The sequence below is a fragment of the Meleagris gallopavo genome, chromosome 9, assembly GCF_000146605.3.
Source record: "Meleagris gallopavo isolate NT-WF06-2002-E0010 breed Aviagen turkey brand Nicholas breeding stock chromosome 9, Turkey_5.1, whole genome shotgun sequence".
In the NCBI taxonomy this organism is placed as follows: domain Eukaryota; kingdom Metazoa; phylum Chordata; class Aves; order Galliformes; family Phasianidae; genus Meleagris; species Meleagris gallopavo.
The window spans coordinates 8781651-8800443 of record NC_015019.2 but is presented as its reverse complement, the minus strand read 5'-3'; the positions used below and the strand labels follow the sequence as shown (position 1 = coordinate 8800443).

At 33.8% G+C, this 18793-nt stretch overlaps 1 protein-coding gene across 1 annotated transcript in view; it reads left to right on the top strand.

The window, feature by feature from the left end:
• LOC104912176 (connector enhancer of kinase suppressor of ras 2-like) overlaps nucleotides 1-18793 on the top strand; it is a 173753-nt gene that overhangs the window by 104046 nt on the left and 50914 nt on the right. Inside the window, exons 9-14 of the mRNA XM_031554656.1 lie at nucleotides 3384-3530; nucleotides 9576-9709; nucleotides 10291-10496; nucleotides 13818-13908; nucleotide 15577; nucleotides 16148-16393. Of these exons, the coding sequence (XP_031410516.1) occupies nucleotides 3384-3530; nucleotides 9576-9709; nucleotides 10291-10496; nucleotides 13818-13908; nucleotide 15577; nucleotides 16148-16393 (825 nt within the window). The remainder of the gene's footprint in view (nucleotides 1-3383; nucleotides 3531-9575; nucleotides 9710-10290; nucleotides 10497-13817; nucleotides 13909-15576; nucleotides 15578-16147; nucleotides 16394-18793) is intronic.

Sequence of the window (18793 nt, the reverse complement as noted above, 5' to 3'; positions counted from 1 at the left end):
ACGACCAAAATACCCTTTTGCTGACCACATCTCACCACAGTTAGAGGTTGATAATTGCTGTTAAAGAACGTTTAAGAATAAATGTCATACTCTGTCTGAAGAACTGGTTTTCAACAAAGAATTTTTAATCCTCTGTAATGACTTCTATTTTCTCAAAGATATTTTTAGTAATACAATTAATAATAACATGTCCAAATTCCTAAGAGCATTTTATCATAGCCTAGTAGTAATGATTGCAGACTGTTCTTTTATAGATCTTTGTATTTAATGGTTTTGTCATTAAGATCATCATTGGAATAATTTATCATTAACTTAATTATTTATCATTCTTATCTAAAAGGAGCTCATGGAATTCTAATAGTTACAACATACTGAAAGTTACAGCAATCTATAAAAATAAAAAAATATTTCACTTTCAATTCTGTAACTAAGTAAAAAATACATATATTCAGTCATTTTGTAAGCAGGACACAAACTAGATAGTTTGTATGGAATGGAAGTTGAGGTATTTGTTTTCAGTTGTGGCCTCTTTAAAATTACTTCCTTTTTTTTCTTTGCTTTGACCAATGCATTTTTAGGATATTTTCCAGCAACAATAAAAATAGAACTTCAAAATCTATTAATATCCTTTTTAGAACTATGACACATATTGCAATTCTTTCCAAGACAAGTGTTCACTTTTGGATCCTGGCTTCAGCCCACTGTTGAGATCAGTTAAAAACAATAGGGTTCTAGCCTATCTTCTCTTAGGCTCTTGTAAGAGGACTTGAACTGAGATCTCTTCATGGTTGTTTTTATGATTTTCTCTCCAACTTCATGTGTAATCAGTTACTGCCTTCCTCTAAAAGAAAGTAATTATAAATCATACTTGATGTAGTATAATGATATTTGTAGACTGCACTGATTCTGAATACTTGATTTTTTTTAATACTATTTTTATTATTTTTATTGATCATAAAAACAATGATGGTAAAACTGTTACAGTGAACTTACCAGTTAAGCTTAGTCAAAAATTATAGCAAATATGGCAAATATAGTGGCACTAGAGTTAAGCTCAAAACTTGTGGGACATCTGATTATCTAGGCAGAGGTCAGAAGTGTATTGACAAAAATGCAAACGTTAGAAGAAATTTGTGGAATTCATGGAGCCAAATTTGTTCTCATATTTAAACTAGTATTTAAATAAGAGAATATGTAACTATCTCTAAGCAGGGAGAAATACTGGTTTAATTTTTAAAATTGTGAATTTTGTTGAATTTCACTTTCTATTCTGAGTTCATACATTTGACCATTTTGGTGCATATTTTTTTCTCATGTGCCTATACACCTGAGAAAAATGTGATCATCAGCATGTAAACATAGGACTAGTATTAGCATAAGCATAGATATGTATTCTTTTATATTATTCAAAACCTCTTCACCCTTCAGGATGATAGGGTATTAAAACCCCATATGAACCAATTATCTATTTTCATGTATAACCATTTCATGGTTATGTAAGTTCATATTGAAATAATCAAGATCAATAAATGTCTATAAATAATCTTTTTATGAGAGGCACATATAAAATATTTTCAGTTTTAGTGATGTTCTTTTTTATGTCTATGTTTCCCCTTTATAGTAACTTGAATTATTCGTCTCTGTCTGTGTGATAATTTATTTTCAGGTAGGATCTAAAAGCTGTTATATATGTTGATAAAACAGTATGTCTACCTCCTCCTCAGTGAGGGCTTCAACTGAGGATCCAGACAAATTATTTCAGAACTACTAGTCCTTAACTAACAGAGAATGCAAAGTTTTCTCTTTCAAAAGTCATGAAAAAAACTCTCTCCATTTATCTATAGTGGTCACACTGAAACATTGTATGTGTTAAAAGTTTTTTTTTCCCTGATACTTGCTGGGAGTAAAATAAAATTTGTTTTGTCTCACAGAGTGCTCTGAGAGAAGTGGAACAAGTAAATTTAGGAAGGAAAGAGGGATATACCTATGTTTTTTGTCAATTGACTCATCACCATGTCCCTCTGCTGTAAAATAACTATCTCCTCTTCTTCCTTCCTCTGTCTCTCTGCCCTGTTTTCCATTAATGATACCTCTGAAGGCACTAATATTGTGTCTGTTCTTGAGCAAAGTACACATGGAATGGTTACCCAGTCAACGGAACATATATAATATGAGTTTTGGTTGTATTTATCTCAGAAGTGTATTAATTTGGTGTTTGAAAAATCATTTACTGAAATCTTTTGTGGCAGTTGTCATGTCCTAACTATTTTTGAAATATTAGTTCTGCTTGCAAACTTGATTTAAAATATACAATGGCCTTACGAATTATTAAAAAGGTGTTCACTTACACGTTATTTTATTGAGAAATCAGGCTTAAAAAAAAAAAGCAGAAATCACCCAACTTCACCAACATCATTTCAGTCCAACAGAAGTGATCAGATATACTTTTTAAAGTATATAAAGAACCTCCGGATGAGATTCAACAAAAGCAAGTGTAGGGTCTTACACCTAGGGAGGAATAATTGCATGCACCAATACAGGCTGGGGGATGAGCTGCTGGAGAGGAGCTCTGCAGAGAGGGACCTGGGTGTCCTGGTGGACAACAGGTTGGCCATGAGCCAGCAGTGTGCCCTCGTGGCCAAAAAGGCCAATGGCATTCTGGGGTGCATTAAGAAGAGCGTGTCCAGCAGGTCCAGGGAGGTGATCCTCCCTCTCTACTCTGCCCTGGTAAGGCCTCATCTGGAGTACTGTGTCCAGTTCTGGGCTCCCCAGTACAAAAAAGACAGGGATCTCTTGGAAAGAGTCCAGCGGAGGGCCACAAAGATGGTGAAGGGCCTGGAGCATCTCCCCTATGAAGAAAGGCTGAGTGAACTGGGTCTGTTTAGCCTTGAGAAAAGACGACTGAGAGGGGACCTGATCCAGGTTTGTAAATATCTGAGGTGTGGCGGCCATAGTAGTGAGGCCAGTCTCTTTTCAGTGGTACGTGGAGACAGGACGAGGGGAAACGGACATAAGCTGCAGCATAGGAAGTTTCACACGAATGTGCGTAAGAACTTCTTCACGGTGAGGGTGACGGAGCACTGGAACAGGCTGCCCAGGGAGGTTGTGGAGTCTCCTTCTCTGGAGATATTCAAGTCTCGCCTGGACGCCTACCTGTGCGACCTGGTGTAGGGAACCTGCTTTGGCAGGGGGGTTGGTCTCGATGATCTCTAGAGGTCCCTTCCAACACCTACAATTCTGTGTGATTCTGTGTGTGTGATAAAAACTGCTTGTGTTTGCAGAGAACAGGAAGTAATAGACCATTTCACTCATAGAAGCCTTCCTTCACATCTAAGGCTAAATGGAAAGCTTTCAAAACTCAGTTATGGAATTTTTTTTCTTAGGTTGGCTGGCAGTTAAAGAACCTGGTAAATGCATTGCGGGAAGACCCAAATGGCGTGATTTTAACCTTGAAAAAACGTCCTCAGAATACCCTGGTTTCTGCGCCTGCCCTTTTGAAGAATGTCAGGTGGAAGCCTCTTGCACTTCAGGTAAGAAGGCTGTTGCAGCTCTGGAGTCATGGTAAATCCTTCACACTATTAAAGGGAAAATATCTAGAACCATTCTTTCCAATAAAGAAACAAAATCCTCTTTAAAAAGGATTCCCAATTCCATTGAAGTAGGGTGCTAGGTCTGTGTGGCAATACTACATGTGTCAATAACAGTGTTTTCCTCATTTTCTTCCTGAAGATGGGAACAACAGGAGTTCATTTACAGATAATATTACTGAGAAGCTTGGCAGCGAAAGAGTGAGTAATGTGCTCTGGCTAGCAATTGCCTCTCTCTGTTTTCATTTCTTCACAGCCTAAGAAAAGTAGTTGGTTTTAATCAAGAATGACAGAGTCCTCTTGTATTTCAGGAAAAGTGTCCTTGCAGTCTACATTTCTCATCAGTTTCTGGTAGCAATGCTAATGAATCCTCTGATATTTTTTGCATATATATTTCTTGAAATTAATATAGATTGAAGAAAAAAATCAACGTGGTAGAAACATGATTTAAAAAAAAAACAGAACTCAAATATGCACGGTTACTAACTTAAAAACTTGCATTCTTTAATGATGTATAATATTCTGTAGTTCGTGTATTTTTTAACATTGAAGGTTCAGAGTTGTTTGCTTGGTGCATATGATACACTGTGTTTCTAACTCATTCCTACATGAATGAAACAAAGCAACCCTTCAGACCCGTGCTTTCAAATTTTTTTTCCCCACCTGCCTTTTTATTGTATCTTTCATGCTTCAAAGTACCTACATCCTATACAGCTACTTCATGTAAGCAATTTGCAATCTTTGCAGCTCAGGAATGCTGACATTCTGTTTCGTGCCACCTTTCCTTTACCTGTGACTACCTTTACTGGGGGAGAGGAAAGGGACATTGTGACAATCAGAGGAGACTGAGATCCCCTCGGATTTTCCTGCCAGAAGGGCAGAGGTTTAACGACCTTCTCTCACAATATGATTGTGTGTCAGTCTCTGAACTTCATATGAAGTCTCCAGAGACAATGAAAGGTATTTGCAATACTGCTTCCATAGAGAACCTCTCTTTTTATGTTGCTACATTAAAGAATTGTAATTCACAGGTATCACAAATTCAGGAAGCTACATCAGTGTGAAACTAATATCTGCTGTGTATACAACATGGTATTTTCCACAGAAGTTATCGCCCTTTGTCATGGTAGTCAGATATATTAAAGTGCACCAAACTCTTCTGTAGAATTTTCAACTTCTTCACTTTCTATGATGTTCCTCTTCTGATGACTCGGAACTTAAGAGCCCCTGAAGAAGAAAGGGCTGGTATAATGGATATGCAGTATCATTTGACTAGGATGTTCTTCCATACCAGAGAATAATGATGAGAGATCTCAATACATATATGAATCATCTCAGAAAACAAAAGAAACATTCGCAGGGTTATTTCTTAACAGTAGACTTTGTAATAAGGTATTGAAAATCTTTAACAAGATCTTTAACATCTTGTAGTCTTCTTTAGTCTTCAGTCCACAAAAATGATCTCAAGTGTTAGGACCTAGAAACAATTCCAAATGCATTGTTTGGTTTTGCCAGTTTCCCACCTACATCTAGTGTCATTACTGTTGTTGTTAATGACTTGGAACTAGCATAATTAATTTCAAGATGATACTAAGTCTTGTGTTTCCTGGACAGCTGACCTAACAGCTTGATGCTGCTGAAAAACAATGATCTCACTTCCCTCTCCCTGTTCATGGCTGCAGGATGTCCTTGCCTTTGTTTGATTTTGGCACTTTTTAGACTCTCTAGATTCTTTTAATTCATTGAATTGTTAGGAAGGCTCCTGGTTTAATTTGTTTGTTTTTCTCATGCTTTCTACTGCTTCTGGATTAAATTTGATCTTGGAGCATCAACAAGTTATCTGACAGACTTTCAAAAATAAGTGGAATACAGTCAGCATAGACAAGGCTTTATACTTCAGTTAAAAGTAACCAGCTACATGAATGTAGGATATGAAATGTCTGGCCAAGTGACAATCTACAAAAAAAGTCTGAGTTAAAGTAGATCAGGACTGTAAATGATCCAGCAAATGTCAGACAGTCACAGAAAAAAAGGGTAACATTATATGCCCCCTGAGTACATGCAGAACGTTCTTCCATCCTGACATAGTATTTTTGATGTTTAAACAGCAAATTTCAGATCAGTTTTTGGCTAAAAATTTTTCTTTCACAAAGAGTTGCCTGTTTTTCCTCTATATTTTCCTTTCTTCTGGCTGAAGAGGGAAGAAAGCAAATAAAGATACATCGTGTAAAGCGAACCCAGATCTTTCATGAAAACTGAGCCAAACATTTCCTTCCTTCCCCTGCCCTCACCAACTACCAGAAAGCAGGGTCCTAAAGGAATTAGGCAGTTACCCAGAAAGTGACAATCCTTTTTCTGAAATCACAGATATTGCATAGTCTTTGATGGGATATATATATATTTATATATATATATATTATTTTTTTCTTTAGAGGAATTAGAAGAGTTATCAAATAAATTTATTTAGAAGAAATCATAGAATCACTCCTGTACATAGCTACATGAAGTATGTGTGTGATTCAAAAATGTGATGAATTCTAAAATGCTAAAATATAAGATATAATTCTTATAAAAAAGCATAATAGAATTTCAGAGGTAGGATTTAAGAACTTGAAATTCAGAGGTTTGAAAAAATATTTGTTATCTGATACTCAGGAATTTTTTTAAGTCAGATTTTCTATGATTGCTTAAGGTTCGTATAGGTTTTATTTTTTTTCACAATATTTATGTAAAAAAAAACATAAGTTAATTTATGAATCATTATATTATGAATCATATTTGGCATTATGAGGCAATACAAAAACTATTTTCGTTTTTAAATTCCTTGGTCATCCTTCCATTCAATGGTTCTTTCATCTGCAATGACAAATAGAGTTCTGTTTGTTCGTGTTTGTTGTTTTGTTTTTCAAGAAAAAAGTGAGCGTGGCAGCCATTTCATTCAGTTCAAAGATTTATTGTATATATTTTTTTTATTCCTAGAAATTTTCTATTGAGAATAATCCTTCCTGTTACATGTACTTGACCCAGAACATTAAACTTTTATTATTTTGCTTGAGCTATAGAATCTGCCAGTTGGTGATATGAGTATTACAGCTTTTCAAAACTGACAGTTTTCTAATAATTCTTACATATTAGAAAATGCATGCCATGCCCTGAGACTTAATAAATATCTTCCAAATAATTCTAGTTAACCAGCTAATTTCAAATCTTAAATAGATAAAAAATACATAATAAAATTTATACAGGAGATAAATTCTGTAACATTATGAGAACGGATGCTTATAGAGCAAAAGAAGGAAAGTAACATCTGCTTAGACGAACATGGAAATCGAAAATCTGTATATTTCAACTATCAAAAATTTATAAATCCACAAGACATGAACATACTGTGAACATACTAGCTGTTTCACAGCATAGCCATACTGATTTGCCAGTATGTGAGAAATACTGGTGTAGTAGTAGTATTAAGACTTCTCGTTCGTACTTCTGAGGAGTAGCATTCTTATTGTTGAACAGCCAACCTTTCTGAATAGCAGCTTGTCCAATAAGCAATTAGTTATCCATATTGCTGGCATGAATCAATCTGTTCTGACAAAAATGACACACTATAGGAATTCATAGGGTGATACACAGTTACAAAGCCCAATTTTCCCTTACCACAGGCAATCCATATAGAAGAGTGACGCCTGTGTGTTTTCTGTGAATTCACCCATCAGGGGAATTCTGGGGATTGAGTTTATTCCTTCAAGGGAGGAAGCAGAGACTCAGTGCCCCATCCTTAATCATCAAATCCCCTCAAAAGGTAAGGGATGTCCATGTTTGAGCCTCTTGTTGCTGTATTACTGGGCTTCACCAGCTTTCTGGATCTTGTCCTGCTTTTTTTTGCAGGATGCACTGCGGCCATGTATTTATTGTTTTGAATAGCACTTTTGAAATAGATACAGTATATAATTATTTCCAATATTTGCAAAACACAATCGGAGTCATAGCAATGTATTTGTTTCCAAAACAGTTTGAATTTTTCCATTTGGCAAGCAATTGTTTATTTCTGATGAGGGTCAAATTTGTGTTTCATTTTCATTCTGGTATTTAAGCATTACTTAATTATCCTACTTATAATGAGCTGTTCTTGTTAGAAATTATGAATAGCTAGCAGCAAGTTACCTGGTGTGTTACTTTCAGAAGTTCTTTATAATCAAAACATGTTTTTCTTGGGATTTTTTTTGCTCACGAGTGACTTCTTATACGTTATGTCAAGCAATCATTTGCACACACACTCAGAGTCAGCAAAAATAATTTTAAGAATTTTACCTAGACCTGAGATGGAAAATTTAAAAAGTTGAGGACATCTTTTTAATTGATAGCCCTGGCTGTGATGATATTTGCTATTATTAAAATGACCTAGTTTAGTCAGTTGGAAAAAATCCAGAGCACAGTGCAATTCATTAGTGTCCTTGGAAACAAACCACATGAGGAAAAAAACAGTTTTCTTTTCTTGCTGCTAAAGAAAGAGGAAACAGTGTTCAGAATTAGTTTAAAAAAAAAAAACAAAAAAACTAAATAAAGTGAACAGGAAAGTTCTAATTTTCTGGGAATTACTCGCAAGAGACTTGTATAGGTAGTTTCTTTTCATTTTCTGAAATGCCTTTTATGCCTTTTCTACTTGTTGGTCTCTGATGGTGATAATATAAAATGAGGTATCCAACTGCAGGTAAGTTGGGGGATTACTAGAACATTTGCTGTTTAGAGTCTTTACTACTACTGCCACACCATAACTGTTGAAATAGTGATGGTAAACTAAATGCAGTTGCTAAGAGTGCAGATTGCACTAGTCCATAATCTCCAGACAAGGAATTAGAAAGTTAGCCATGAATGATGCTTGTCTTTGGCAGTAATTTTTTAATTATTTGTTTTTTTGAAATGAAAGATAAAGCCAGACATTTGACTAAATAAGAAAGAGAAGGCAATAATTTGGATCCCTATGCAGGCTGATTTTCTCATGGAAAACTATTCTTTGCTGCTATTTAAAACAGCTTATGCTTATTGAATGACAAATATATTTTTAATGTTTATCTGTGGAAGAAAGAAAGCTTTCTGTTCAGAAAAATATTACCATTAGTCTTCATAGCTTTCATGGTAGAAAACTAGTTGTAAGTATTTAAGCACAGTTTTGTATTTGAGTTGAATTTTTCATATACGTTATCTGATTAATAATACTACATAAAATAATTTCTATTTATTGAATGAAAATATCACACTGCACATTGACTGAAAAAAAATTTTGTGAATATGTTTTTGCATTGAATATTTATTTAGTAGTCCTTATATCCATTGACTCAGACATCCATAAGACATTTGGGTGAAAAAGTCATCATCTAAAAATTAAAAATTAAAATCTTAAAAAATCCTCGAATTTTAGTAATACTTTAAATATATGTAATTCGCACATTTATTGTTTAGATTAATTGATAGTAGACACTATAGAACCTATTTTTTATCTTTGTGATACATGCGTCACAGCTATGATTTCAGTGAAAAATAATAAGCAATTGTTGACAATAGATCTGTAGAAACCAATATTAGTATTCTGATTGCTTTCATTCACTGGAAGTCTTCTAGATTTCAGCTAGTCTAATATAAGGTATTTTAATAGTATATGTCATTTTCTCCTCAACTGATTTTTTTGTTTTGGTTAAAAATCATAGTTTAATTTCGAATCTCAGATTTTTCCATGAGATACGTTTCAAATTGATTTCTTTAATGGTCTTTTATTAGCTTTTTTTATAAATAGCATTGAACTTCTTGCTGAAACAGTGTTTCCATGGACATCTTCTTCTAAGAACCGTCATTAATCTAAAAATGGCTAATTCAAAAAGAAGGTGTGATGTTGACTTAATGTTGCTTGATTCATAGAAAACATTAATTTATTATTCATATATTTCTGATTTTTTTGTTTGTTTGTTTGTTTTTTGTTGTTTTTATTGGCAGCCTGTAATTCCAACCAGCCCAACAAGCAGTTCCACAACACCAACAAGTACAATGGGCATGTCCTCCAAAATGGAAAACTCAGCACTTCAGGATGTTTACATTCTTTCTCCAATGTCAGGACTTTATGACCCCAGGTATTTAACTCCTAATGAATCTGAGGTCTTGAAAAATAAAGTTTTACACTTTAATTTTACTAGATTAATAAAAGTGAGAAAAAAAATTCATCTATATATTTAGTGAAATTATGAACTGGAAATACTTTAAGCAGCGTATCATTTTTTTTTGAGACACCTATCTTCGATTTAGGTGGATACAGGTTGAGCAAAAGCTGGTTTTTGTAATTAGAAAAGCATTTAAAGAAGTCTCATCGTTTAGTCTTATTTACTCTTATGTGACTTGCAGCTTATTTGAAAGCATGCATTTTTTCAAGGGAAATCCTTGTCATCTCATATTGCAACAATTACTGATTCTCCCTTTCAAATGCAAGAAAACTCTTGGTTAGTTATGTTTTTCTTGCAGTTAAAATGGAATCTAATGATTTTATTAATTTACATTTGTTGAAATTGAATTGAATCACTTTTATGAATGCTCTCACACACAGCAATTCAATTACCATTCACTTGTCATTTATAGAGTTTCTGATAGACAGTTGGTATGCTTTAGGTTTTTCGTGAAATGGTTTATTTCCTTGTATCTTCTGGTTTACTGTTTTTAGGGATGAAATTGGCATAATGTCTTGTGATGACATCAGCAAGTTTGGAAAATCTGCAATGAAAGGCTCTGAGTCTCCAAATTATTTTCTTGAGCATGAAAGTGGTAAATACTACACATTGATTGAAGGTGAAGGCCACCCTATAGGCTCTGACTATGAGAGAAGCAGAGCTGCAGGGGTGCGGAGAAGAGAAAAAACACCCACTCATGGTAGGCTTAATTTCTTTAACATTTTCAAATTAACTGGATTTACAAATTGTAGAATAAGTGCTACAACAGCCCTAAATATCTGCCATTCTTTGTTAGATGGTGTGCAGTTGGCTCTGTAAGATGTAAAGACAGAGGAAATTCAGCACTGTCTTAAAGAGACATAATTGTCTGAATAGTGTTCTATGATGAATTTTAGTACTATAAATATATTTCAATATCTTCAAATAATGACTCTTTAAATATCTGATACTATTAAAACAACAATCAACTCTTGTTTACTAGAATATTTTTATGTATGTATACCCATATAATTACAGTTACACATATCTGTTCTTGCTTATATGTATATCTGTGTAAAAATTACTGTTGAAAATGAGAATTTTCTTAGTTTATCTCTAAAAATGATCTTTCTGGTGTTTGATGAATTCTAGAATGATGCAACTGAAACATTAGATTACATACTTGGGTGTTTCAATTTTCAGGAAAGTAAGTTATTATTGTTCAGAATTCTACTTATTACAGGATTTTAAGATAAAATATTTATAATCAAAACTGTGATTATATGTGAATTTGGTGATGCAAATGACATGCTACTTGTGTCTCAGAGAAAGCAGTGTTGACTGCTTTTGGACATAACGTTCCCTAAGGCTAGGTTCCATCTTCTGTCAAATATTTATGATGCCATCAATAAGTACTACATCCACCAACTCTGATGCTTTTTTTCCTTTCTCTCATTTTGTTATAAAAACCCAAAAGTATTTTCTTCGTCTTTGATAAAATTTTAACAGATTTTTGTTCTTCTTAGAATATTCTTCGTAACTTCTATAGCCATTTACTCACTGCTTGACAGGGCTGTAACCAGGTTAACACTGAAGAGTAGTACTCCATCTTAAATACAGTAACATTGCATTTATCTCCCTGATAAGTGACATCATTTTATAATAAAATTAGAATGAAAGAGAAATATTAACTGTGATTAAAATTGGAAGCAGATGGATGGATTTGGCATGCTTTCATAGGATTGTAGTACATAATGACTTCAAGTTTAAAATACTGGGCTCTGTGCCTAATCATAATAGTACACAAATGTCCTAGTTTTACAGTGGAGAGTTCTGTCTGATTTTCTCTAACTTTGTGACAGTGTTCTAAAATCTAGGAAGAATTTGTTTTGCAAGTCTAAGGATTTTTTTGTTGTTGTTTTAAAACAATTGTTAAACCAAAGTATTTTTTTAATACTGGGTTAAATTAATCTGATAATTAACAGCAATTCCAAATGTTGTTCTGTTATAGTGTACATTTTTACTTTTTGACTTGAAGATGTATATTTGATTCATCACAGTGACTGTATGTCTCTATGGAAAGACAAGATTTCTGGTGGGTCTATGAAACATGCATCTGATGCTGGAACCAAATAGCCATGGGCTAAACAGGAAAAATGAGACTTTTGAAGTCTTTCATGGTTGAACAGATGCTTTCATTATTGCTAGAACTCACACAAACTGCAGCTGAAAAATTCCTGCCAGGGATTTGCCAGAAATAAAGTGATTATTAGAAATCAGTTTCTGTTGCAGCTGGTGGTAGATGGAATAATACTTGGGAAAATTAGACCCTCAATACTGATAATATATGCAAAGTCCATGGAGGCAAACAAGCTCCTTTTTCATAACATTTGTGAAAATTGATTTTGTATTTATCATGGCTGCAATGCATTTTGTTTTTTCAAGGCTTATTGTCTGATATTATTCTTGGCTCTAACATACTTAGAGTTCCTGCATTTAGAGATCCTGTAGCCATGCATATCAAATCTCTTCTGTTTGTGTTAGAGAACAAGGTATAATCAGTATTATTTTCTTCAATTTCTATTGTTATACACAGTAATTTTCCTGTTGTCTTACTAGTATTCAAGTTGCAATTGTAAAACAAGTTCATAGGTTACATTTATTTGGGAAAGAACTTACAATTAAAACAGTATGCAGAATCACTTTTTTCTTCACTCGTGTGTGTTTCCCATCCTAAGTTAATACCTTTAATGTTGATCATGCTGTGGCATCTGCGATTTATGTGTTACAAATCTCATCAGGGTTTCAGACTTTTCTTCTCTTGAACAGAAAAGCTGCCAAGTTTTTCTGTTAATTTCAATTTGTTATGTGCATTCATATTCATATTCTTGTCTTGTTGACTTTTTTGTGTTAGTTTGTTTTTTAAGAAACCTATTGTACTTATCAGCTGGCACACTTGATTTTGTGGGTCATGCAAAGACTCACCAATAATTTAAAGGTGTCTGTCTTTTGTTTTTGATACTAATACACTCAGACAAGGCCAAAGTGTTTATGCTTTATAGTCAGTTTTTGTAGTATTTCAAGTTTAATGGTCTGCTATTGATGTTCTGTTGATACCATAGCGAGGAATGAATAACATACATGAATATCTCATAACCATATAGCCATAAAATCTATTTAATTAAAATTCTAATGTCTGAATCTTTGTCATTTTTATTAGCAAACTACACTCCATCTTTTGTTTTTAAGACATTTGAAATTAATCTTCCTTGAAACTATGAGGTCTCACTACTTACCAACTATTTTTCCAGGTCAGATAGTTTTTACTATTTAACTGATAGATAGGTCATGTTGTAGCTGTAGTAATGATCTTTCTAGCTTTACTAAGGCTTTCTACAGCTCCCTGAAGGGAGGTTGTGGTGAGGCAGGAGTTGGCCTCTTCTCCCATGTCACTAGTGATAGGACTAGAGAGAATGGCCTCAGGTTGCACCAGGGAAGATTCAGGGTGGACGTTAGAAAATGCTTCTTGGAGAGAGAGTGGTCAGAACTGCCCAGAGAGGTGGTGGAGTCACTGTCCCTGGAGGTGTTCAAGAAACGTTTAAATGTTGTACTGAGGGACATGATTTAGTGGGAAATATTGGTGATAGGTGGACAATTGGACTGGATGATCTTACAGGTCTTTTCAACCTTGGTGATTCTATGATTCTAAATCAGACACTTTAAAAATTATTTTTTTATTCCAAAAGATCTATTTAATGAGTGAACAAGATTTTCTGGAAAAGAACTTAAAACTACTTTAAGTTTACAAGTAATTTCATCAGAATCATTGGTACCTTCCTTCCTATAATGAAGAGGATAATCTTACAATCTGTGGTGTTTAACTGATTCTGAATGCTATAGCTTAAATAATGTATAGGTGCTGATAAAAAAAGTTTGCTCTGAAGGCTTATGTCATGCCTCTAATGTGCAGGCATTACTCATTCTACAGTCTGCTATTTATGATCTTCAAAAATTATATTGGCTCACCTTGATTTACTTCCAGGTGATTTAAGACCTGTTTCAATGCCTTCTGACTACAGTTGGATAGGGGAATCAAAGGAACAAAACATATACAAGAGAGGAAGCCGTGGTGAGTTTTTCTTCTTTTTTTCTCTGCTGTTCTCAGAGGTTTTTTTTAATCTTTTTTTTTTTTTTTCCACTTAAGAATCACAAAGATATCATCGCAGAACTAAATCTAGCTTTCTTGATTGCCACAGAAAATAGACTGTACTGGTACAGTACAGTACAGTTTGTATAATGAAAGATAAACACGTAGGGGAAAAAAAAACTGTGAGATTTAGATATGTGCTAATATCAAACAGTTCTTGATTCTTACAGTAAAATAAGTTATAAGAATTAAGATTTGAGAATAGGACTTTCCTGTAGATCTAATTCATGTTCTTTTGATTATTCTTTTCATTCTGAAATATAACAAAAAAAAGGTACATTTCCTATTAAAATAATTTTAAGAAATAAAACTGCAAATGTATTCTATCAAAATTTTTAACAAAGAATGTAATTATTCCTGTGTTTTCAGTCCTCAACTTTAGATCCATAAAACTGATTTCAGAAAGAACTTGAAATATTAACATTTTCTAATTAATGATAGTTGTTTATCTTATAAGTTAACTGTCATTTCTTAGAATTGTTCAAATAACAATTTGATTTAAAAAACAGATTTGATTTGAAGCCTTGAAAGTATACTGTGAAATCCACACTTGAAACTTCAAAAACTAAGTTAGGTACATGTTTTGCTGATTTAAAGTTATTTTTAATGAAGATTCTTCTGTAAAGTTTGCTTAAAGAAGTTGCCTGTAAAGAAGTCACTGTTGTGGCTGACAGCTGAACATAAATGATGAGCAGTCCATTGAAAAAGTCTGGTTAAATTTAAACCATGCTAAAGAAAATACAGCATTATCTGTAGGAGCAAAAATACAGTAGGAGATGGAAAGCATAGGCCCTTTCAGTAATGACTAGTAAAATAAATCTCATATTTTCTAAAATGTCTTTTTAAGTAAATCTTAAATTATTAGAAGTGCAGCCTACCTAATGTTACCATGAGATTGGTGCTATGTTCTGCTTTGTGGCAGATGGCTGGGATGTATTTGAGAACACAGTAGTGAATGAAGTGAGACATTGCAAAAGTTTGTGGAGATTGTCAAATACAGGAGATATTTAAATGTAGGCTGGATAATCATAGATGCCATTCAGTTCAAATTGTTGTAACCAAAATCTGTTTTTAAATCAAAACTTTCATTCAAAATGGCATGTCAGTTACTGTAAAAATAACATTGACTCAAATTAGGTGCATAAAGACTAGAAGTGTGTATGTGTATAAACTAATTACAAAGACACTTGACATGTGTATGACATACCCTGGAAAGAATTCCCAACATTCATGCTGTGTGTTTTAATGACTGCAAAGCATGAAAAGTACTGTCATTTGTTAACACAGTCAAGGATGACATACATGACTCTACTGTAACTCAACTCCACTTGTTATTTGTGTAATTATCCCTAACTTAATGGGACCTAGTCCACACTGTAAATCATTTTGTGTGTTTATAAAGTGCTACTATTGTAGATTTTAATGATAATGTCAAGTTAGGTGTTAATTCTGTCTACTAGGACCAGTCCATATGTCCTTTCTAAATATAGGTGATTTGTCTTAAACCAAATTTATATGTAAATGGCTCCCTGTAAATAGTTCAGTAGTCCTGAACATGAAGTGTTGTTCGGCAACTCTTTCACTGAGACAACAGAGTGATTTACAGTCTGAGGAGGAATCCACAGACTGGTCTGTTTTGAAGATTTAGGGTTGAATTCCTAGATTCCAGGATTTATTAACAAATGAAAAATAGATTTTTAAAAGGTTCCTTTCCACTTCTCATCTCTAACTGTTGTTATTTTTAAAACTGTTGTTTTTTTAATGGAGAAAAAAATGTGAAGTGTTAACATTTGCATTTCATCTTATTGTATTGTTTTGTAGTTTAGTGGAACACTATACATTTAATAAAGATAGTTCTCCATGGCAGCCAATATTTTGTGTAAATGTAAAAACTGAAAAATCAGCTGTTTTACATTTCCCTTGAGCTTAAACACACCTCATATAACATTCAATTGAAACAAGTTGTGTGTTTGAAATATCATAGTGCCATATTTATTGTAAACTTATGTAAGATTAAAATAAACTTGTCGTAAAGGAAAGCAAGGTTTTGTGTTTAGCTAGTAACTTGCCTTACTGTTTATGGTTGTAGGAATGAAATCCAGATTCTTTGTTTTGTCTCACTTGTATTTCTTTTCACTTTTTTCCATCCAACCACTGACTCTGAGAATTCACTTCTGCGGTACCTGAGTGATGATAAGATATTGGTTATCCAAGAAGAGCCTTTGACACAGAAAGACAGCAAAAGGGACACAGGTCGTAGGTCAAGAAAAAAAGGCAAAAGTGCAAGCAGTCCAAACTATCCTATTAGTCCATCTATGTTGACATCTACTGTTAACGTTAGGCTTGAACCAGGACAGCAAGATATCTTGAATTTCGCACTAGCAGAAAATAATACAGTTCCACTTTACCACGTAAGTACATAACGAAAAATGCTATTTAATTTTTATTTATTAATTTTATTGATTACATGGAAAATCATTAAAACATTTTCCTTTAGGGATTGATAAGATAGAAATGCATATTTTTTTACTTTATATTTTAATATTGTGTTTTATGGTCCAATGCTCATATCAAGACAACTTTCACAGAAGAATAGTCTAGACAGGTGGCAAGCACCACTGGATATGAGATGAGATCCTTTAAGTAAGATAGTGCATTTGACCTTTTTCTTTTTTTTTTTTTTTGTATTCATAAGGATCTCAAGCTCTGATAACAATTATAGATTACTTAAAGTTACCATATATCTAATTTAGTCAGTATGTCTCCTAAAAACAGACTTAAGCTTAATGGTGTTATTGTTTATTTACATTGTGATACCATGGCCACAGTCCAGTAATATGAATTTGTTCATAATAATAATACAGAAAATATTTTGGAGTGAAAACTGTGGATTGTCACTAGCCTGGAAGCAATAAATTTGGAATACTTGTGTCTCCCAGATGAACAACCATTTCTCATAACTACAATGAAAAAGTTCCCGCAACTCTCAGCTAGTACAGAATTTTGGTGTTGCTTTAGATGACTAGAAATAAGGAATAGCCTTTCAGAGATCAGTTTTCATTATTCATACTTTGTATGTGTATCTTGCCTTCTTCATGGTCCTACCATCTGGGAGCTGTCTACTCCATTCTTTTGACACAGAGTGGTATCTTCAAAGGTTTGGGTGCTCAAATCTTAACATATTCAAGGCAGTTTTACTAAAAGAGCAGATTTCTTCCCCACAATCAATGTGGAAGTTTCTTAGGGTGTATTTATTTTCTAATCTTGGTGAACTTCCTGTTAGAAGGAGTAGAAGAAAACACAGGTCTTGTAGCAAGTATCTTGATACTCTTTTGCGTTTGGGGGCTTTGCTGGTGTTTCTCTCCCTAAGCAAAATCTTTAGAAATTATTCTATTTTCATCAAGCCTGAGAAGTGAGTAAGCTTTGCCTAAGGGGATACCTTCAAACATAGCCTGCCATTCATCTCTGTTTCCTGCAAGCTGCCAGCATTTGATATTCTGAAGATCAGATATTTTCCTTTTGTTGTGAGGAAAATGTAAGTTTCCTTTTCCTATGCCAATGAAACTTAGCATTTTTGAAAAACATAGGGTTTCCCCAACTTTGGAGAAAGTCAAGTAGTTTATAAACCAAAATATATGACTGACTGTTGACAGTTGTTTCTTACATCTGTAAACTCTTACACAGATTGCTGGGATCACAGAGTCAAAGAAAAAGGATTTCAAATCGAGAGAAAAAACTGTCATCATCTAGTTTGTTAGGAATGAGAAAATCATTGTGCAAATCTGCAAAAATAAAACAGCATGTCATAACTGCAAATGTTTCTCGGTAGAGACTCCACTTGGAACAGTGAAAGTTTTTTGACTCACCTGACTTCTGAAGAAAGGGAAATGGGTTATGTGGGGTAATTTGCAGGCTGAGTTTTAAATAATGATAGTTGCTGGTTAAGTTCCCAGAGACAGGCCTGTTGTCTTACCATTTATCATCACCAAAGCAACCTCATTGCATTCCTGTGTAAGTGTAAGGCTAACATACCACATAATCACACTTTTTCCAATACAACCAATCACTTTGCAAAAAAAAAAAAAAAGCACATCACAGAAGTATTGCAGTTGTAAATTATTATTGACCATTTTTTTCTGTTTGTAGATCAAGGTGACTAGGAGCAGAATTCTTATGCTGTGGCTTTCATTTTGTATTAGAAGAACAATATCATTTTTAAACATACTAAATTTTTAATATGATATTGCAGGATAACAGAAGTATGAAAACATAATCTAAGAACGTAACATGTCAGCTCTAAAGGGTTTGAATGTAATGGTGGTAACTGAAGAAAAAAGAAGGCTTTATCATGGGAGCACAGAACATTACATTCAGTGGTTGGTCTACCCCAACAGACCATTCAGTACCAGTCACATAAAGGCTATTACAATGTGTGCTAACTGCAGAGGAAGACACCTGGAGGAGTCATTTGCAGACACAGTGGTGTAAATTCTTCTATCAGTCTAAGTGTTTCAAACATTTGAGTCACAACTTTGCGGTTCTTCAGGAGAGAGTCAAAGGAATCAAAATATCTGAAGCACTCAGTAAACTGCCTTATAAATATACAAGAGGAACTGAGTCGACAAATACACAAGAGTTACTGACACGGGTTTTCTGGGTTCTTGCCAGTATAAGATCATTTTTATGAACAAAGTCTTTCCACTTTGAATACTGAAAGAATTCTGAAAAGTGAAGCAAAAAACTGTGAAAAATAGCTACTTAGAATGAAAATTTTAAATATCAAAGAACATTTAATGACATTTTGACAGAAA